The sequence below is a fragment of the Papio anubis genome, chromosome 8, assembly GCF_008728515.1.
Source record: "Papio anubis isolate 15944 chromosome 8, Panubis1.0, whole genome shotgun sequence".
NCBI lineage: Eukaryota > Metazoa > Chordata > Mammalia > Primates > Cercopithecidae > Papio > Papio anubis.
The window spans coordinates 60,337,961-60,356,467 of record NC_044983.1 but is presented as its reverse complement, the minus strand read 5'-3'; the positions used below and the strand labels follow the sequence as shown (position 1 = coordinate 60,356,467).

Here is an 18,507-nt window from a genome sequence, read left to right as displayed (position 1 = left end):
AATATTTGGACAGTATTCTATTTGTTCATAAAACTAAAATAAATTGTAAATAAAGCATATACTACAGAATGCTGGTGATGAAAATGAAATGTGGGTTTTTAGTAACTCTATATACAGTATTTTACTGGGACACTGGGCTTTTCTCAGAGACACTGGTGTGAGTCACTAACATTTTACAGGAACTGGCCTGAGACTGAGAAGTCGGCTAGAAGGTGTTCCTGTTCATTTGAACTAGTCAGCTCAGTATTGTTTATTTACCAACTGGGATAAATTATGTCACTAAATAGGTAACCTGTGAAATAATTACCTTTTGCTTTCAACTTTATTCTAGAAAACACTTATAAAAATTTGCAGAACTTTCCAGAATTAGCAATGATCATGTGAATAATAATGTGTATTTTCTTTTCAGGATAAAAAAAAAAAAAACCCCAATGGCTGTGCTGTGTTTTTTGAAAAGTGTTTGATACTGCTTACTGTTAATTGTTTGTTGTTAATTAATTATTTTTATAAGGAGAGACACGATATATCACAGACTACACCAAAAGTAAATGTTCAGAGATATAATCATGAAGCATTTTACTTCCCTTACAGCAAACTGTGCTCATAGGAGAAACTAGAGGAATGGAAATAACAGGTAAAGGTATCACTGTCTAATGATTCATCATTGAGTCAAATTGAAACATTTCTAAACATGAAACATATTAGTTGGAGATTCTTATTTGTGTGCAAGAGAATATTTACTATATATAACTTTTATTTCTAAGAACTAGCCATCATAGTTAACAAAAAATCTGTGTCATTATTGCCTGATACCAAAGTTTTTAATAAATGCTTTTGTCTTTTATATTAAAATTAAGGTTTGAATGAAATTACTTCAATTCCATAATTCCAAGGACTAATGAGTTTATTTAAAGTTTTATAAATGTATTTGTTTTGTTTATCAAATGGAATATCGTTAAAAGTATTTGTAATCACTGAAATTTTTATAAGTGAAAACTATACATGTGGTAGTACTTCCTTCGTGCTGAGCAATTACACATTTATTTTTTAAAAACTTTTTATTTTGAACTAAGTTTAGACTTAAAGGAAAGTTACAAACATAGTTTTTATTTTTCAAGAAGGAGGTACTCGGACTAAACAATGCTTGCAGAAAATTAAATTAAGGAGTGGTCCTAGAACTTCACCAGTTCAAGATCTTAGTTAATTCTTGATCTTTGAGGATAGTCATCCACATCAACTACTCCACAGGACAACATGCTGTAAATCCAACAGAGTAGCAGGAATAGTTTGAGTATGTGAGCTACCCACATCTTCCATAGGCCAAATAATTGTTTTGCTTTCATAAACCATAATTTTGTAAACTTTTAAAGGAGCTTACTTTGTTGAATAATTACAGATTTTACTTAACTTCACTCTCTTAAGAAATCTGCACTTTAAAGAGATGTATGCCTGATGCTTCTCCAAAGGAAATTAAAGTAAGTTATTTAGACGCAGATATTAACTGACCCTGCTTCCCAATACATCAGACATTTAATAGAGAGATATCATTTCTTCTTTCCCAACTCTTCACATTTCTGTGGAGGCCTGCTTAGAAAAATCACTTCCTTTCATCAAAATCTTAGATGGAGAGCAGCAGCTCAGTCAGCCTGGCATCTGAATTTTGACCATAGTACTACTGCAGAAATAGACTGCACATGGCAAATGTAGCTGTACTTACTTAATGCATGATTAATTATTTTGACTAGTTAGGTACAAAAACTGAGTCTCTCTCATAATCGGAAATTGTTTATCTGTTTTCTGAAAGTGGATAAGGATATGTAACAGAGAAATCCTTACCACAAGTTCTTCAGTAATTGCCAGAGCAAGATAAATGTATAAAATGAGGTTAGGCCATGAAACATTTTTATGTTTAAATTTAAATTCTCATCTCTAAACACCTCTATTAACAGGAGATTTGAGATGCAACCATCCTCCTAATAAAAAAAATGAAATCTTTAAGATTGAGAAACATTTGTAAATAACGGATCCTTTAAATATCTCTGAACTTTATTCTAAAACTTATAAGGAGAAATAATAATTGCTTTATATAACCACTGATACCATTTTAGCATTTGATGAAGATGTTAATTTATGGTTGGTTAGCAGTTTATGGCTGTCATTAGTTTTTCAGTTTGGTCCACATTAGAAATCTATTTTTCTTTTTTATTTTAATCTCAGACAATTATATAAAGATATAGTTATGTTTTATCTAAAATGTATCATTCTTCTATAACATTTCAAATTATTCACAGATCATAGTTCTTATATGTGCATATATGAATTTAAAAATACAGCAATAAAATGCTTGAAACAGATCATAAATTTGCTTCATATTTTATTGCATCTCTGAATCAGGTTGAGGAGACAAGGGCAACTATGGTCTTTGGGAAAGAATTAACTCTTTCCCAAGCTGAGAAGGAGAATAACGCATTGTGCATAATTAAAGCCAACTCCCAATCAAAGCATGATGGTGACTTGTGAGCCTTATCCATCATATATGTAGTGGGATTGGGGGTGGTGAGGATTAATAACTGCCAAATCCTCTTTTCCTCTGCAGTCTAACCTTCCCAACCCATTCATTTCTCTTTCAGAGCTCTCTAATCTATATTTCTGTACTGCCCAAATTAGAGAAAAGTGGAGTAGAGAAAGAAGGAAAATTCACACGCACATTCTAGTATACTTGATAATTTTGCAATAGTTAAGAAACAGTCTCCTGGATTTGTTAAGACGAGTAATTTAGAAAAAATGGTAGAATTTAACCCAAATAAAACCTCAGGGAAAGTGAACAGAGTTTCCTTGCCGCATGAAGAAGCGAGGAGCTCCTTGGGGTTTAAAACCGGGGCGCTTTCGCAGATGACTCGGGTTTGGTGCGGCTGCGGGATGTCTCTTACAAGCCTGGCAGCTACGTGTGAATCCACATGCCTGCTGCCATACAGGGGACAACCCGATCCTTGAGCCACCCTCGAAGGACAGTTTGAGGCAGAGCCCCTGAAAGTTCTCCTTTTGTCCCAAGGAACTTGGCGGTTGAAGGGCAATTGCGCCCGCAGGGGTGGCTGGAAACGCAGGTCCAGGGGAAGCCCGGAGAGAAGGGGTGCTCTTCGGATGCGGATCCCCGAATCCCTCCGGATGCAGATCCCGAATCCCTTCGGGAGCACTGCGCGAGCAAAACAGCGCGGTGGGCGCCAGTGCTGTGTGAACGTCGTTTGGTTTGATTGCAACCCAGGGCTGCTGGACCTGCTGGAAGGCGGCCCCTTCCCTCCTCCCGTCCTGCCAGGTCCCCAGCACAAACACTCTTCTGGTTAGGAAAACAGGCTCCTGGTTATCACCCCCAGCCCTGTTTACTGGAACTTTGGTTCTAAACACCGGTCGATCAGAAGAGCCAGAGATTTGCCAGGCAAAAAGACTCTCACCCTAAGAGTTGTTTCTACTGTTAAACTGAAGTGACTGGCTCCGTGTTTTTCCTTCTCTTTCCCTCTTTCCATCTACTATGTCTAAAGTTTGATTTAAAAGGCCGAGTTTAAATAAACCTGCAACTCATTGGCTTGGCAAATCCAGAGACTTTCGAGTTGTACATGCCAATGCAGACCGCGCAGGAGCCGGGCTCATTTACTTTGCCAACACAACAAAAAAAATGTTAATTGATGTAAAGTTGCTTGGCACGTGGATAATTTAGTCTTACCTGCATTTTAATTGAAAGAAAACCTATTTATGTTTCCGATGTTCAGGTTTTGCGATTTAATTTTGTTTAAAGGCACCTTTGTGTAGTTGTTCCCTCCCCCTTCTCCTTTCCATCTGAATCACGTTTTCATAAAAGGTTTGACTAAGTAGTCTCACCTGACCAGGATTCATTACCTCCTGCATTCCATGAGCACACTTTCGGGTTTCCACTCGCTTCCTCGCTCCGCCCGGCAGGGCCGCCACGATGTGCTGCGAGCCGGGAAGTGAACTCATGATTATTTTTCAAAGTCTGGGAAGTGTATTATCCTTTTTTCTAGTGGTAATTAGTTACCATAGCATCTAATACGTAAATGTGCCCAGAGCACACCATTAACAGTTAAACGGAGGATTCAATTTAACACATGATTATATCTTTCATAAGTCATTACATTGGAAAAGTCAATGCCACTCATTCTGGAGCAATCGCAAGGTCGGGGCCGCGTAGAAAGGTTCGGTTTCCGCGTGCTAGACCAAGAGTGCGAGTTGGTGGAGAAGGGAATTCTGTAAGTCTCGGCCTCCCTGCTGTAAGGATGGATGGTGGGTGCGATAGGAGGGAGAGGAATTTAAGCGTAGCACAGGGTCTTGGAGGGGTTGCCCAGCTGCGGGGACTGGTGAGAGCATTGCAGACCGCGTGCGGGTGCGCGCGCGCGTACACACACACACACACAAGCACACACACTAACACATACCACAGGGAGGGAGAAGCAGGGGTAACTAGAGAGCTCTTCGAAGATGATCATTTGCTGGTCCTTCTGTTGGTGCCCAGTGTCAAGCTGGCGATGGGACCCTAAGTGAGAATAAAAAGCCAGTGGGATTCTGAGTTTTTGCTTGGCCTCATCTGTCCACTCTCAGCTCTGTAAGGAACACCAGCAGCGAGATCGGACTGGCAGGATGGGTGTGCCTGAGAGAAGCACCCCAAGGCGTGGTGGATGCCAGAGCAAGCTCAGGGGTAGCCAAGATACCCTTGCACTCTGGCTCATGCTGCAGTCTTAGGAACCAGGCTGTCTGCTCTGACCCAAGGAGACTTTTGCAAGACCACACTGACTACCCCGATGTTCAGTCCCCCATTTCTGACCTGTGTGCTCTATGCTGGACAGACAGCTGGGGTCAACGGTGTGTAGGCTAACTCTTCAGACTAGGCCAAAACTCAGGGCTCAAACCCCAGAAAGAAAGTGCTCCAGGGCTTTATCGGGAGTGGAAAGAGTTGTTCCTCCAATCACTGGCTTCCTTTTCTTAAAACTGCTGCTGAAAACCCTTTAGAAAGGTAGGAGTTAGGGCAGAGAGGATCACCTAAGTAAACCACAGAAAATTCCTCTCCTGTTTCTTTCAGATGTCCCATGTTTATTGCTAAAACCACAGGCTGGCCAATTCCTAGGTTTGGAAAGAGGGTTGATTTGTCTAAAATTATCAAAATGAAAATAAATGTTAATAAACCTAATACATTAAATAATTATGCCTATTCATGTGACATTTGAATTTATTCTCAATATTTTCCTATCCCCACCCCCATCCATTTCAAGTCTCCTTCAGGACTAAGATTGAAAGCTGAGTGATTAAAAAGAGGAGGATTCTCATTTTTTAAAATTTTTCCCTAAAGTTCAAGATATGCTATTCTGTACAATTTTTAATAATAGTTGAACAGTACAAAGGTTGCAGAGGAAGTATTTCAAGAAGGCCTTCTAATAATGAGAAATATTAAACAGTAAATCTTGCAGCAAATGTGTCCCCTACAATGTTAATATGCAAAAGGAAAAAAAAAATCTGACTGGTGGTGGCTGTGGTTAATTCCTAATCAGAATGATGGACAGCAGGGCCAGAACAATACAAACTAATGGCTGTGTTGCTGATCACTTTACCCCTTGATTAAAGACACCCAATTATGGCGCAGAACAGTGTCGTAATTATGTTTCTTAATCACATCCAGGAGGTTTAATTGCCTTAACGATGTGTTTCATTAAATGAATTTAGGTATTATAGTCGACAGTTTTCATACACAGTTGTTTTCAAATTAACATAATATTAGACATCGTCATGGAAATTGTTTTAATAATCATAATTAGACGCACCCAGGCTTTGTCTGGTAAATGCTGAGAGACGGGTCGGCTCCTGCCTGGGGGCTGCCCTGGTCTCCTCCCTCCTTCTGCCCTCACTCCCAGTCTGGGAGGGCTTCAGCTTCAAGGCCCTTTGCTGTTATGTTTTCTGAAAAGTTACAAGTTCTGATTAATCTTTTTTGATGGCAAGTGGAGCAGAAAATATCCTTCCTCACCCCCCACTAAGTTTGATGGCATTTAGGGATATCTTTATGAGCAGAGGCTGTATAGACAAAAATGCATTTAACATACTGGGTACAGAGGAAACATCTAACTTCTGCACCACCACCACCACCACCACTACTACTATCTCTGCAACCTGCGCCACAGTGGAAAATCACACCTTCTATATTTGAGGGCAATACAAAGGTCAAAATACAAGTCTCGACAGTCATTCTTTAACAGAATCAATGCCCAAATCAATCCAAACTTGGAACCTAAAAGTCTCATTATCAAGCGACACTAGTAAGTTCTGATCATCTCTATGGGGATTGTTTATGCTTATACGATTCAACCTAATTAATTCTTTTTATCACAAAAAAGCAGAAAGCCACAATGAAATCAGCGCTCAGAGAATACAAGTGCATTTTTTCCTTGGCCTTCAGGCATTTGGAGGTAGAAATTTTGATGACAAACTTTTTAAAGAAACTTTACCCTCTTTGATGGGCCCTGGCATGGTTAACAATGCCATACAAGTGGAAAAAGATTTCCAGGGAGAATATGGCCTTCAAAGTTCATGCCAGTAGCCAGAAACTTGGAATCTCTTCTGGGTTTCACCACTGACCCCATTCATCTCTCCTCCTTATAACAAGTAAATAAGTAAATTAGGGCTACTTCTAATTGTGCCTCCCTGCAAAAACTTTAGTTCCACCTTCTCTGAAACTCCTTTCTTTTTTGTTACCTTTCAAGCAAAGAGTAACACAGAAGAGAGGTGATTGCTTCTTCCACAAAGCACAGCATAATAAAATGTTTGATCAAAATATTTTAATAAAGATTCTTTCTGACATAGATACACATACAAATGGTCGTACATGGCTGTCATAGTCTGATTGACCTATTTAATATATATATATATCATTCTTTACACATCCAAAACCCGCCAACAGATCCATCACAGCTCCCAACTCACCATCCAACCTGACAAACTGAATTTGTATTATCTGCAAGGAGTGGAAAATAGCAGGACTCCATTTTTAAAAAAGATTTTCTTGATTTTCATAGGACGGAAAGGCAGTCAAACAGCCATGCAAAACTAAAACTGAAAGCTCACTTTGGGTAAATAGCTTCTTGTTCTTCCTTAGTTTTATTTCTTTTTAAATTTTATTTTTTTTAGAAAAATAACAAAGGATTTCACACCATAGGCAAATCAAACCAGTCTTTTAACTTAAATAATTCTCCACAGTTAAAATAACTTATATATGTACATATATATTAAAAGCAATTAAATTAGACCTTTTAAAAATGCACAGCACAGCCTGGAAAAATATTTGCTTAGTATGTTCTTACGTATAGGATCTATTGCTGTGATGTTTTTCCCTTTTGGAATGTAAAGGAGTCCCCTTTCAAAAAAGAGATCAATTCATTCATCAATTAAGAATACACCTTTCCTGTAATTTTTGGACTGAAGCAATTTATTAAAGCTCAATTTAAATACAGGGATGATGCAACTGAAAATATCCAGGTGACCTTGCATAAACCTAAGCAGCTCAAATACATCAATATTTCTCTTCATACTTGTTGGCAAATAAACCTTTAAACACTTGGCACACAGTATAAGTAATCTATAAAACAATCTTAGAGGCATTAAAAAAAATCTGCACATAAGACCCATGACCTTAACACATGATAAATACTGTTGATGTGGAAGGGTCATTGAAGAATAACAAATAAATACCATGAATTGTTAATACATCATTGCAGAGTAGAAAGTAACAAGGTGCACATAAATATTTTTAAATGCAATTCTTTCAGCCACAGTCAGTTTTTTTTTATATCACTCTCGCCAAAACTTTGAGCGTTTTCACAGGATTAAAGTTCAGAGACAATAAAAAATACAAGTCTTCCATAGCAACATGTCTCTCTCTCGCTCTCGCGCTCTCTCTCTCTCTTTCTGGGTTTTATTTCCCCCTCACTTAAGTCAACATTTCAAGTTTTTCTCCTGGCTCAGAATCAAAATTTATTTTCAAGTGCCCTTTCTGATTTGTCTGAATGAATATTCCATCTCTCATGCTACCCAACCCCTAACCCCTCCTCTCCCCCTCAGCACTAGCCAAATTCACAATTATTAGTAGGATTAGTATTTTGCCATTCAAACACTCTCCAGGCTTAATAACCAAGCACTACTTCTCAAATTATTTTTCACCTTTAAGGAAGATTCCACTTCCTCGCGATCTAGGCTGCCACCAAAGTTGCCACTTTTCTGAGAAAAAAAAAAGACATCCATACTCCATCCCAACTCCACCTCCCTCCTCCCTCCCTCCCCACCCCAAAGACCGAGATTCTGGGGATGTCAAGGCTAAAAGTCCCGTTTGTCTCTGATACTTCTCCTCAGTTCTTGCCTCTGCTTTGTTTGCTCTGCAAGTGTTTCACAACTACGAGAGGACCAAAATAAAGGGGGTGGGGAGCAGCTTTTCGCTTTCCTCTAGATTTTGGGTCGGTCTTGTGTTTTTAGGGGTGTGTTTAAGGCTTCTCCGTGCACTGTTTGCAGAGGCTGGAGGAGACGCTGTTGAACAGGGCGCACTTCTCCGGGCAGGAGGCAGCCGGGGGCAGCCCGGCGCTGAACGGGTAGCCGGCCGCCTGCTCGTAGGCGCCAAGCGCCGGGTGCAGGGCAGCAGCTGCTGCCGCTGCAGCAGCCGAGCTGGGCAGGGAGGCAGCCGAGATGGCTTGGCCCTGGTTGAGGTAGGCGACTAGGCGCCGCATCTCCTCCAGGGCCTGCGCCTGCATGAGGATGTAGTTCTTGGCGAGCAGCAGTGTGGCGATCTTGGAGAGCTTTCGCACCGAGGGGCTGTGCGCGTAGGGGATCACCGCGCGCAGCTCGTCCAGCGCGTCGTTCAGGTCGTGCATCCGCCGGCGCTCTCGGGCGTTGATGTTAAGCCGCAGCGCCTTTTGCTCTTTGGATTTCTTGCTGCTGCTGCTGCTGCTGCTGCCGCCGCCGCCACCGCCGGCGCCACCACCGCCACCGCTACCGCTGCTGCTACCCCCGCCGCCGCCGCCGCCGCCCAGGCCCCCCGGGGGGACGCTGGCGCCGCCGTGGAGGTGGGCATTGGAGCAGCCCTCGGCTGCCTTCGCGCCACCACCTCCCGCTCCTGGGGAGGCCCGCGGGTCGGCTACTCCGGCCCGCAGCACCAGCTCGCAGCGACCGTCGCTGTCGTCGTCGGGGCTCTGCTCGCCGCCGCTGCTCTCGGCCACCGAGCCCCGGCTCACGCTTTCGCCGTATTTGAGGCAAAGGGCGGCCCCGGCCGGCAGGCTGCTCAGGCTAGGGTCGCTCCCAACGCCGGCTGTACCTACTAGCAGCCCGGGGACACCCACCCCGCCGCCGCCGCCACTTCCCGCGCCGCCGCCGCCGCCGCCGCCGCCGCCTCCAGGCGGCGGCAACAGCAGCCCTGCCCCCTCGGGGTCAGCCGGCTCGAAGCAGCCCAGGGGCGACGAGGAGGAGGACGCCGGGCGTTCCCGAGGCGGCGGCGCCAGGGACAGGTCCATGCCTGGGGGCGTGGAGCGGAAAGCCGCTTCCAAGCGCTTGGCTGTGGAGGCGCTCAGGCTCTTGTGCAGGAAGAGGTCGTCCTCGCCGGCGGCCGCTGCACCGAGGTGCATCCCGCGCTCCATGGTCCCGCGCCGGCGCGCAGCCCGGGCCGCCGCGCCCGCCGCCGCCGCCGCCGCCGCCTCGGCTCCGGAGTCAGGCGGCCCCACAGACGCGCACGAGCCGGGCTCCGGAGCTGGTGCGCGCGTCGGTCCTGGTGCTGCCGGCAGCCCTCTCCCCTTCTTTCTTTTTCTTTTTCGCCTTCCCCCGCGCTCGCCGCCTCCTCTTCTTCTTCTTCTTCGTCTCCAGCCGATGGTGCTGGCTGCTGGGGCTCACCATGGGCCGCGGCCCCGCATGGTGGGAGGGTGGGCGCGGAGGGAGTGGAACCGCCGCCGCAGCCGCCGCCGCTCTGAGCCCAGCCCCGCGCCTCCTCTCCGCACCGTTTATCTTGCTTGGATTCACCTTCAAGAGATTTCCGGACCCATCAACCAGCCGCCGCCACAGACGGGGGAGTCTTTTACATCATTATCTCTGAGTAGGTTATTATGAAGAAGACTCGCCTGTTGGGACAGCGCTTTCTACCCAATCAGGTTAACGTTTTAATTAATAGGATTAAAACGGTAACAAACAATCGCAGGCGCTATCTGGCCGCGAGTCTGAATAGTTTCATTTCCCAGGTCTGAAGACAGGCAGCAGCTAGAGCTTTATAAAAGGCGCCTGCTCCATTATTCTGCCTGCCATCTGTATACACAGCTTAGCGCATATGTTTGCAAGGCGCTGGGTCCTGTTAGTAACCCAACAACTGCCTTTAGCTTGACATGTGTGGCGACTTTCACTCATCAATGAGCACACTAAAAGCCCTACTTAGAGCCGAGGATGTTCTTTGCTCCTTCAGCAAATTGTAGATCGGCGGCGAAGCCTGCGAGTCCTGTGGAAAGCAGACGCCCCCACCCACCGCACCCCACCCCCCACTGCCCTTCCCTCGCCACTGCTGTCTCAGCTTGTGCTAAATTACCCTTCCGGGCGAGAATTATACTCCACCCCTGTTGGTAGGATGACTGGGTCTGGATTTGGGGATGGGACTTTCCGAGAGGAGGTGGTGTCCCAGTTGGCTTGCCCAAAATTCACTCTAGATTTTCAGCTAGTCAGAGAGCAAAGCAGTCGTCCCCCCCGAACACTCAGCCTCATTTCCACACCCCCCACTGCCCATTTCCTACCCAAATGGGAAAAAGAAAGGAAAAAAAGCAAAATGAAGAGCAAGTGATCATGCAGCCCATTTTTTGTCGTTGTTGTTTGTTTAAGGTGGGATGGGAGTGATTTTGCAGTGGTCTCCAAATAACTGTTAACAGTGATGATAATTGTGAAGTACACAATTTCCTAAACTGGAAAAAAAGAAAAGAAACAAACAAACCGGTTTCTCAAACTTTCCTTAAGATGAAAATCTGGTTGCTTCAAAACAGTAAACTTCACCAGGAGTCAATTCCGCTCCCACACCAAGTGAGGCATTTATGCATATTTATTTACCCGGAAGCCATTTAAGGACATCTGGATCAGCCTCGGTTGTTCTTGGAGGGTTCCGGAAGGGAGAATGTGGAAACAAGCGCTCGTCTCCGGATGGGCAATGGTACACGCGGTCCTCTCACTCCTGAGTTCGGTCTCTGGGTACACATGGTATTTAGCAGCTGGTTTCCATCCTTAAGACATAAGTAAAAACAATATTTCCCAAAACCTTCCAATAACTCTTTCTTATATGGCAGAATTACTGAAGACTATGCAATTTTTGGTTTCTCTGTTTTCATTAAAAAGCTTTTAATTGTGGCTTTCAGAGTTGGCCCCAGGTGTTGGACTCTTTTCATTACATTTTGCTCTAATGTGATGAAATTCTAATTCTCTCCTTACCATATGGTTAAATTTCCCCACTGAGAATTAGTTGAAAAAGGAGAAATAATCTATTAATCTCTGTAATAGAATCACAAATGAGGTTCGCCACAGAACCTGTTTTTGAATGGTAATATCAGAACAGTTGGGCACCTTATTTCATAAAGGAAGGGTGAGGGCGACAAAAAATGTCTGTATTTTCACCTGGAAAGGATGAAAAGGGGCCCAGCAGTATCTTTCCATAGTAATTCTCTGAGATCCAATCTTCAGGGGACAGAAATACTACGTAGACGTCGGTGACCTACGCTCCTTTGGATGTCCTGGAACCTAAAGATTGAGAAAGATCAGGCGGGGCTGCGGGGGGCTCTTGTGCCTGAGACCAAGACCAGGGTTTCTGCAGGCTTGAGCTGTCCCACGTGTCTCGTCTGGGACCCTGAGGTTGTTTATGTGCAGGGCGGCCCCTCGCTCACCGCAACCCTCCCACCGTCCCTCCCCTGGCGTTCGCAGCTGTTAACCTCTCCCTTTAGAAAGCTAAAGACACGCTAGTGTTACTGTTTTTCAATTAGCAGCTTTGTTTTCACTGGGATCATAAACAAAGGTTCTCTCTAAACCTAAATGAGTCGTGTATGCATGACACTGACTTATCAAAGTCCTTGGGTCACTTTCGGGAGAGCGGAGGCTGGCCCGGTCTTGGCTCTGGGCAGGGTGGGAACACATCTCACAATGTCTGACTTAGTTCTCCAGCCAGCTTGCCCTTTTTGTGGTCTACCACCTTCCGCGGGGCGCCAGGATTCCTGCCGGCCCGAAGTGGACATTTGAAGGGAGAAGGATCGATCATGTCTGGGACTGGTGGGGGGCTCCATGCGGGGCTGTGAGCAGCAGAACCGGGATGGCAGAGCAGGGGCGACACTGAGGGCGGCAAAAGCCCTGCCAGCTCAGCTAGACCCAGGATCTTCGCAGGACCTTTGTCTTTCGCCCTTAGACAACAAACACTTGAGCGCACCTCGTGGCCCTTCCCCGACCCCACCTCCACGACCTCCTACCACCTCCCTCCTCTCCCTGGCCATCCAAACTCCTGGAACAAACTTTTGCACAACTTCATTTTACTCGGTAGGAGCCAAAAGCCTCTTCCTTTTGTAATTCAAGAAAATCCCCCTAGTCTTCCCGGAGGAGGTGGCTGCTTAATAGTCGCTGAAAACTTTGCTTGGGGAAACGGCCGAAGAATTTATGGAAGCTCTAAATACGGGCCTTACAACAACCGTTGGGGAATGGTCTTTGAGGTTTATGCACTCGTAAACTTTTGCTGATTGCTTCTGGGAAGTTGTCAGGCACTTAACACTGCATTTATCTTACAGGGCAATGAAAACACATCTGCCCGGTGTCTCGTTACTTGGTTTAATCGTCGCCAGCCCTAAGTCACGGCCTGGGCTCCTTCTCCTCAACTGTGTGGGATCCCGCCGCCTGGTTTCGGCCGGGCAGAGGGGTGACGTCAGCCGCTCACACAGTGCCCCCTGGCCGCTGGAGCTCGGGAAATCTGTGCACTCGAACTTGGCTCCGCCAAGAAGGTGGGCAAGGATCCGGGCTCCTGATGGAACTGGCAAGTTGGAAAAGTGGCAAAGGAAAAGCCAACGTGAGCGCTTTCGGCTTGCACGGACAGAAAGGGTGGGAAATCAGGTCACGGCGAAATCTTCTGACTCACAGATGACCGCTTAGAATGAAACTACGGAAGAGAAGTCCTCTGACTCTGCAGTTTCACAGAGGGTCACTGAGTTACCAAAGCAGTTGGGAAACAGGGGCAGAGGACTGCCCCCAGTCTGCCGGCAGCAGGGGTACGGGGGACAGCTCGGGACACTCCGGGGACCGAGCAGGCAGTGGGCGCCTTCCCCGAGGAACACCCAGCCCAGCGCCCCAGGTTCTGGGCTGGTTGGCTCATCGAGACTGGTTGGCCAAAGCATCAGGAAAGGGAACTTTTTCGGCCGGGTGTTGGATACCAAATTATAAACGCCAGGGCAGCTTGTGTAAAGATGAATATCGTTTTGTTACTGCGGGAGGGAATACACCTACTGCTTTGAAGGGATTTTAAAATATTCAGCAAGCAACACCGCATTGAAACTAGTGCATTGAGCTGCAGACCAAACTAATTTCTAGGTACTATTTAAATTCCTTAATGGTCATCTTGATATTTGCTTGAAATTTGAGATAGGAACCCAAATAAAATCAGAACGGAACATAATCTGCTGTAAAGAGCAAAGCCAGGAGTTCTTCTTTGTTATTTTTATAGTCATGATAAATAGTTTATTACTTCACTAGTTTGAAAAGTTGCAAGTCTGAATTTCAGTAGCTATGTGTGTTTTCTGAGAAGGAAAATTATCTCTCTGTGTGTTTCCATTTATCTCTTTCAGAACATTCTAAAAAGTAAAAACAAAGTTTGGCAAAAATGACAACTTTTGCTTGAGAACAGCCCTGGAAAAGCGAATCCACTGAGAGCCGTGGGAATTCTCCGCCAGCTGTGCTTCCCCAGCCGAGGAGGAATCCAACCCGGAATATCATTTCTGGTCTCCACCGCGGAGGCCCCAGCTGGACCCTCTCCCGAAAACTGCTCGGGGAGGGGGTTGCGGTCTCAGAGCCCTCCACTGCAGGGTCCAAGCCTCAGTAGCCGGGCGCAACCTCAGCGCTCCAAGCCCAGCATTCTTGGCAGCCCTCCAGGCCCGAGTCAGAGGCACATTGACCTTGAAGTTACACTTGATGCGTCCACCTGGGGCTGCCTGGTGGCGCCTGGGTCAGCTTGAAACCCGCGGGACTGAGGGGGCTAGGTGTGAGGTTCACCCTCCTGCGCCCCCGCGGGATTTGGGAGCACGGGATCTACCCGGAGGCAGAGAGACTCCAGCCCATCAAGCGCCAGAGGTCAAGCCTTTTGGCGTCGTTTTGTCGTCGGTATTTTCTCATCCCCTTCCCCAAGTCCTACAAAGCTCACTTCAGAGAGACTGGGTCCACATGTGTGGGCTCATGAAGAGGAGGACAGCGAGGGTGACGACGCTAGGGGACTAGCGCGAGCTGGCCTATTCCTGGCAGTGCGCCAAGGGTCCCCCGTCTTGCTAGTCTTTCCAAGTTGCTTGGCTATTCCAAAACTCGACTGTGGAAAAGTTGAAACTTGTTCATATAACGTTCTTTAGAAAAGATTATCCTTGTCTGTATCTATTTTACAGAAAAGATGTTGGTCCTCACTACTGTTTGGCGACGAGTTAGCCTAAATTTGGACAGACCTTGAAGAGAAACCCTGAGCCCCGGGAGGCAGCCTTTTCAGCGCAAGGTGCACACACAGGTCCCCCAGCCCACTGCGAAGGTCTCACCTGGCTCCTGCGTGCTCTTTCCCCACCTTGGCGACTTTGAAGGCCAAGGGGACCGTACAGTGAGCGAATAACTTGGCGCCTGCATTATCACTGCTGAAATCCCAGAGAACAATGTAGGACATGCGGGTGGAGGTAGAGCAAAACTAGTGAAAAGAATGTATGAGGAATTCACAACCGCCTTGCCTACTTGGGACAACTCCTTCATTCAGTTGTCCGCCCTAGGGGACTGTTAGGCTTATTTGTGTCACATGCGTCTCTTCCCTGGAATCTTATCATCACAGAATATTAAACATTTGAAAAAATTTTAAAGATTAAACTTGTTCGAGGTAAAAATGGTAAACACTGTTAGGGATTGCCTGGCGTGTACGAATTAAGGAAAGAAAGAAACTGAAAAATTCAGCTCGGCTTTGGGAAGTTTAGCTTTGCGATTTAAAACCCACAGCGCCATCTCCTGGTAATAAGGAGAATATAGCGATGGATGGCAATACTGAAATGCTGACTATGAAATACTCAAATGAGAGAAACGCCTCAAAAATTATTTCAACGATAGGTTGATTATGATTACAAAACATGATCTGACATGGACATTTATTATCATTAAAAGTTATCAGACAGAATCCTGGAAGCTAATGATTTGTAAATAGAAGTTTGTATATTTATACATACATATATTTTATAGATTCAGATGCTTATGCTGTGAATTTATGATAAGATATGATTCTATAATTTATCACAAATACATAATTTTATAAAACAATTCTCTGTTTTGCTTTTTGTGAATGATTTTACCATATATGGTAGAAAAAGAATAATAGGATGTGGTGATACATGGAAACATAAAATCTCCTAGTTCCTCATTGCATTTTACTAGTCAACATTAGCAAATACTTTAGCCCCATTTGTCTCAATAACCCCTCACTTTAATCTAAGTCTTCTCATCATGCAGTCTTACAAAATGTCTTATTGTCTTATTGTTAAGACATCATGACAAGAATGTGTTAACATTATTCAGACATTCTGATCCTGAAATATCATCTGAAGTTAAATTATTTTCCAAAAGTTTGATGCACATAATAGAATCATAAATACCTAATACTTTTTTATTAAAATGTTTCTGAAGTATTCTTTTGAGCTTTGCTTCCTTTTATAAAAAAGATTGAAACACACTAAAATTTAGAGATGATATCCCTATTAAAAACAGTTCTCCTCCATGATTGTATACACAGGCCAGCTGCTTGAAATAAAAATAAAAGTAGATATGCTTTTTGTAGTGTACAAAATATTATGAATATCCTTCAAAATTGTAGATCAAACAGACAAATATAAACTTTACTTCAGTTGAAAGATTCATTTTATTTGATTAATTAAAGTGAAGCTCTATTAAGCCAAATATTTGGACTCATTTACACTGTCAATGTAAGAGTTCCCATTTGAAAGAAAGTTGATTATATAAAGGAGGAAGCAGATAAACAGATGGTTATCTAGAGAGCTTTTCACAGTTAAATTTTGAAATTTAACATGGATAAGTTTGATATCTTCTCAAACATCTTTGATGAAGTCATTTGATCTATTCTAGCAATGCAGTATTGTTGCACATCATCATTTTAACTTATGTTTAAGAAAGATTTAACTTGGCTTTTTATTTTTATTTGGCTGAAAACTGTACTGATTGAATTGTCCATGAGAGAAATACACATGCATGCACGCACACACACACACGTGTATATATGTACGTATACCTATATATGTGTGTGCTATATTTACACAGTAATAAGCACATCTTGTGAAAAGGAAATCAACAGCTGCAAGGCATCATGACAAGAGGGTCTTAACATACAAATGGCATTTCTCTAATGAAATGTTTCATCCAGTTACCTGAAGGCAGCCATCATTTGCTTCCAATGGTGTTGGCAGACAAACCAGGCTGCCTGTCTATTGCAGTACAGTGCCCACATGGAGAACGGACATTATCACGTGGGTGGCATGGAGACATTAAAGTTCATCTTAAAAGCAATTTAAGAGCCTTCTGGGCTTTAGGTACTTCTGAAAAAAAAAAATCTCCCACTCCCTCCAAGGATGACAAGTTGAGATTTTCCCAGAAAGATTGTTTTGCAATACATGTACTTAAACATTCTTACTCCCTTGAGTTGCTTTCCATATTTTCAGGAACAATGCTCATGATGCTCATGGGGAAAAAGGGCAGGGGAAGGAATAAAGGAAGGATGAAAGGAAGGCAGGGAGAGGAAAAGTAAGTATGTTGTCTTGAGGCCAGATAATGTATTTTGTGTGTTTAGTGAATGTGGAAAGTACTTGTCTAATAAAGATACTGTTTGCTTTTCTTTTACAAAAAAAGTTTTTGAGGTATAATTTTTACATATTTCCAAACCTGATTGCACTTCTCTGTGAATTGCTTTAAATGGTTGGAGTAGGTATACTATAGGTATAGTAGGTATAGTAGAAATAAAACATCCCCAGCAGAGTATGTAATCTTGGGCAATTTCCTTGATTCTACTTAGCCTCAGGAGGAGAATGAATCTATTAATGACATCTTTCCTGACTACTTCAGGGTACCTCAGGGTATTAATCAAATGAGACTATGGGAAAGCATTGTGTAAACACTAAAATGATATGTGAATTTAGCATCAACACTTTATTACGATTTTTTGTATTTCATCTAAACCAGTTCAGTCACCTTTCATTTTCATTGTTGGTTTGTAATTTATTTACTTTTTCTATCACAACTTTCAGGCATTGGCAGATTTTAGAGCATCTTCCCCTGTTTGGGCCATGTCTGAGGGTCATGGGAGAAGGAGCCATACCTGGTTTGACTTTTATTTCCACATCCACAGTGCCCTCACCCACTACTGCCTCAACCTTCTCTGGCTAGGAATATCCCTATTGCTCTTGCCACAGAGTGCTTGCTCTCTTAAACTGAATGCATTTGTTTCTAGTCTGTTACACAGTGATCACCATAAGTGTGAACTGACTGAACTAACTTTATGTGTATAGAGAAATGATTGTGGGGTTGGCTCCAAGTCAGTTCTTACTTGGATATCCTACTAGGGTTCTATCCTTCACAGCAATCTTCTATTAGAATGCGTTCAGATGTGTAGAGTGCACTTTTTAGTTTAGTGACATTTCTTAAATGAATAATTACTTCATTTATCGTTATTCTTTCCAGATTATTAATATAAAAGCTTTGTGAATCCAGATCTATCCTTGATCTTAGTGTGATATTTGTTGCTTCTTCCCTATGGCTAGATGCATCAATGCTATTATTATTTTCGTTGTTTATGATCTATCAGGCAGTTTTCAATTCAGATGACAGTGTTCACCTTGAAGAAGCTAATTTGAATTAATTTTTTAATGCAAGATTGATGGAGACACTGTATGTCAAAGGTCTAAATTTATTACACATCTTGCTTTCCCCCCACTAATTTTGTTATTTTTTTTTTTATCAAGAAAGGTAATCAGGTTTGTCTGAATTATTTTTTCTTTTTAAATCTCAGCTATTTATTGCCCCAGGTTTCGTTATTCTGCAAGTGCTTGAAGATAATTTCTACTTAAATTTTGTTCTTTTACTAAAATCAAAGTTAAATCAGTTCTTTGTGTATTGAGATATACAGTTTAAGTAATGAAACCATACATTACTATTTTTACAGGACAGTTTTTATAGAGTTGGAGTGGAAAGACTTTC

The 18,507-nt window shown here is 43.6% G+C and overlaps 1 protein-coding gene across 1 annotated transcript; it reads right to left on the bottom strand.

The window, feature by feature from the left end:
- Nucleotides 1-6,810: 6,810 nt before the first annotated feature.
- BHLHE22 (basic helix-loop-helix family member e22) lies at nt 6,811-10,097 on the bottom strand. The gene has a single exon (XM_003902807.4). It carries the CDS (start codon nt 9,666-9,668, stop codon nt 8,526-8,528), a length of 1,143 nt encoding a protein of 380 aa, XP_003902856.2. The 5' UTR covers nt 9,669-10,097; the 3' UTR covers nt 6,811-8,525.
- Between the last annotated feature and the right edge of the window lie 8,410 nt (nt 10,098-18,507).

Coding starts and splice junctions, on each gene's coding strand:
- BHLHE22 (XM_003902807.4), bottom strand. CDS start 9,668: ATGGAGCGCGGGATGCACCTCGGTGCAGCGGCCGCCGGCGAGGACGAC.